The 2,782-nt window shown below is 45.2% G+C and overlaps 1 protein-coding gene across 1 annotated transcript; it reads left to right on the top strand.

The window, feature by feature from the left end:
* Window positions 1–635: 635 nt before the first annotated feature.
* On the top strand, window positions 636–2,421 carry LOC133250493 (olfactory receptor 1I1-like). The gene has a single exon (XM_061421812.1). It carries the CDS (start codon window positions 642–644, stop codon window positions 1,590–1,592), a length of 951 nt encoding a protein of 316 aa, XP_061277796.1. The 5' UTR covers window positions 636–641; the 3' UTR covers window positions 1,593–2,421.
* The last annotated feature ends 361 nt before the right edge of the window (window positions 2,422–2,782 follow it).

The following is a 2,782-nucleotide window of genomic DNA, read 5'->3' as shown; positions in this document are numbered from 1 at the left end:
TTTTGTCATAAGGAGAATGTTTACTGAAGGAGATTCAAGCCTGTCTCATCCTATGACCGCAGTCCTGGGAGTGGCATGCCATTCCACTGGTTTCTGGCAACAGAAACTGATAAAGAACAGACGGTTTATGAAAAACAGCATGTAGGAATCCTCTTGTTAAACATTCCCTGATAGGTCCCATTTGTTTATTTTGTTTTTATTTCCATTATTCTGGGAGATGGATCAAAAGAGATATTGCTTTGATTTATATCAGAGAATGTCCTGCTTATGATTTCCTCCAGGAGTTTTACAGTGTCTGGTCTCACATTAAGGTCTTTAATTCACTTTGAGCTGATTTTTGTGTATGGTGTTAAAGAATAATTTCATTTTTTTCCGTGTAGCTGTCCAGTTTTCCCAGCATCACATGTTGAAGAGACTGTCTTTCCAACCTTGTGCAGCCTGCCTCCTTTGTCGTAGACTAATTGACCATAGATGCATGGGTTTATTTCTGGGTTTTCTATTCTGCCTCACTGATCTATATTTCTGCTTTTGTGCCACTGCCACATTGTTTTGATGACTGTAGCTTTGTAGTATTGTTTGATTCCCAGCTTTATGTTGCTTCCCTCTGCCTTTTTCTCCCTCACAGTAGACACAGGCCATCCATGGAACAAGAAAACCAAACAGCAGTCTCAGAATTCCTCCTCCTGGGACTCTCAGAAAAGCCAGAGCATCAGATCTTCCTCTTTGGGCTCTTCCTGCCCATGTACCTGGTCACCATCTTTGGAAACCTGCTCATCATCCTGGCCATCATCACAGACTTACACCTCCACACGCCCATGTACTTCTTCCTCTCCAACTTGTCCCTCATTGACATCTTCTTCTCTTCCACCACCGTCCCCAAAATGCTGGTGAACCTCTGGACACAGAGCAAAGCCATCCCCTTTGCAGGCTGCCTTGCCCAGATGTATGCCTTCCACCTGTTTGGGACCATGGACAGCTTCCTCCTGGCTGTGATGGCCATTGATCGGTTCATGGCCATTGTCCACCCTCTGCACTACTTGGCCATCATGAGTCCCCGTGTGTGTGGGCTGCTAGTGGTGGGGTCGTGGCTGATCACCAACCTCCAGTCCATTGTCCACACCAGCCTCATGGCTCAGTTGACCTTCTGCGCTGCCTCTGAAATCCCCCACTTCTTCTGTGACCTCATGCCCCTGCTGAAGCTCTCCTGCTCAGACACACACACCAATGAGCTAGTGATCTTTGCTTTCGGCATTGTGATGGGCATCAGCCCCTTAGTGTGCAAAGTCTTCTCTTATACTTGGATTTTTCGGACGATCTTCAGGATCCCTTCTGCTCTGGGCAAATGGAAAGCCTTCTCCACTTGTGGCTCACACCTCACCGTGGTGACACTATTCTATGGCACCATCTTTGCTGTGTACCTGCAGCCGGCATCTCCCACTTCCTCCCAGAAGGATAAGGCAGCTGCCCTGATGTATGCTGTGATCATTCCCATGCTGAACCCCTTTATCTACAGCCTAAGGAACAAGGACATGAAGGCAGCCCTGAGGAAGCTGGGTGGCAAAGTAGCACCCATCAGTCCTAGGGCAGAATAGCTGTTCGGCACCTGCCATGTTCCAGGGCCACAGTTCAGTGCATGGAACACTGAAACACATCCATTGCTTCTGTCAAGGCATTCAGAGTCTGGTATGGAATAGAGATCTGTCAACAAATCATCACAGGTCGACATGGTAAATGTGTCTGTCATAAGAGATGAATGAAGCACTGCAGGAAAGAAAAGATGTGTATTTTCCCCCATGGTTTATCTTCCTCCTGAAGGTTAGAGTAGGAGATTTTGAAGTAGCCTTAAATTGGCCTTTCTGGGGTGTCTTATAGAAATGGTACATGGATAATCCTAGTTGAATGAAAGATTCAGTTCAGTTCAGCCGCTCAGTCATGTCCGACTCTTTGTGACCCCATGAATTGCAGCACGCCAGGCCTCCCTATCCATCACCAACTCCCGGAGTTCACTCAAATTCACGTCCATCGAGTCGGTGATGGCATCCATCCATCTCATCCTCTGTCATCCCCTTCTCCTCCTGCCCCCAATCCCTCCCAGCATCAGAGTCTTTTCCAATGAGTCAACTCTTCACATGAGGTGGCCCAAGTACTGGAGTTTCAGCTTTAGCATCATTCCTTCCAAAGAACACCCAGGACTGGTCTCCTCTAGAATGGACTGGTTGTATCTCTTTGCAGTCCAAGGGACTCTCAAGAGTCTTCTCCAACACCACAGTTCAAAAGCATCAATTCTTTGGCGCTCAGCTGTCTTCACAGTCCAACTCTCACATCCATTAGCTATACTCAATTTTAATGAAGATCTTCATCTGCAATAAAGATAATGTGGAAGCAACCTAAATGTCCATCAACAGAGGAATGGATAAAGAAGATGTGGTATATTTATACAATGAAATATTACTCAGCCATAAAAAGGAGCAAAAAAGTACCATTTGCAGAGGTGTCAATGCACCTAGAGACTGTCATACAGAGTAAAGTAAGTCAGAAAGAGAAAAACGAGTATTATATAGTATCACTTATATGTGGAACATAGGAAAACTGGTACAGATGAATTTATTTGCAAAGCAGAAATAGAGACACAGACATAAACAACAAACGTATGCACACCAGGGGGGCAGGGGAAGTAGGATGACTGGGAGATTGGCACTGACATATACACACTATTGATACTATGTGTAAAATAGTAATAACTATTTAGTAATAACTAAATAGGATAACTAATGAGAACCTA

This window comes from Bos javanicus, chromosome 7 (genome assembly GCF_032452875.1).
Source record: "Bos javanicus breed banteng chromosome 7, ARS-OSU_banteng_1.0, whole genome shotgun sequence".
Classification (NCBI taxonomy): domain Eukaryota; kingdom Metazoa; phylum Chordata; class Mammalia; order Artiodactyla; family Bovidae; genus Bos; species Bos javanicus.
This window is presented reverse-complemented; position numbering and strand designations above follow the sequence as displayed.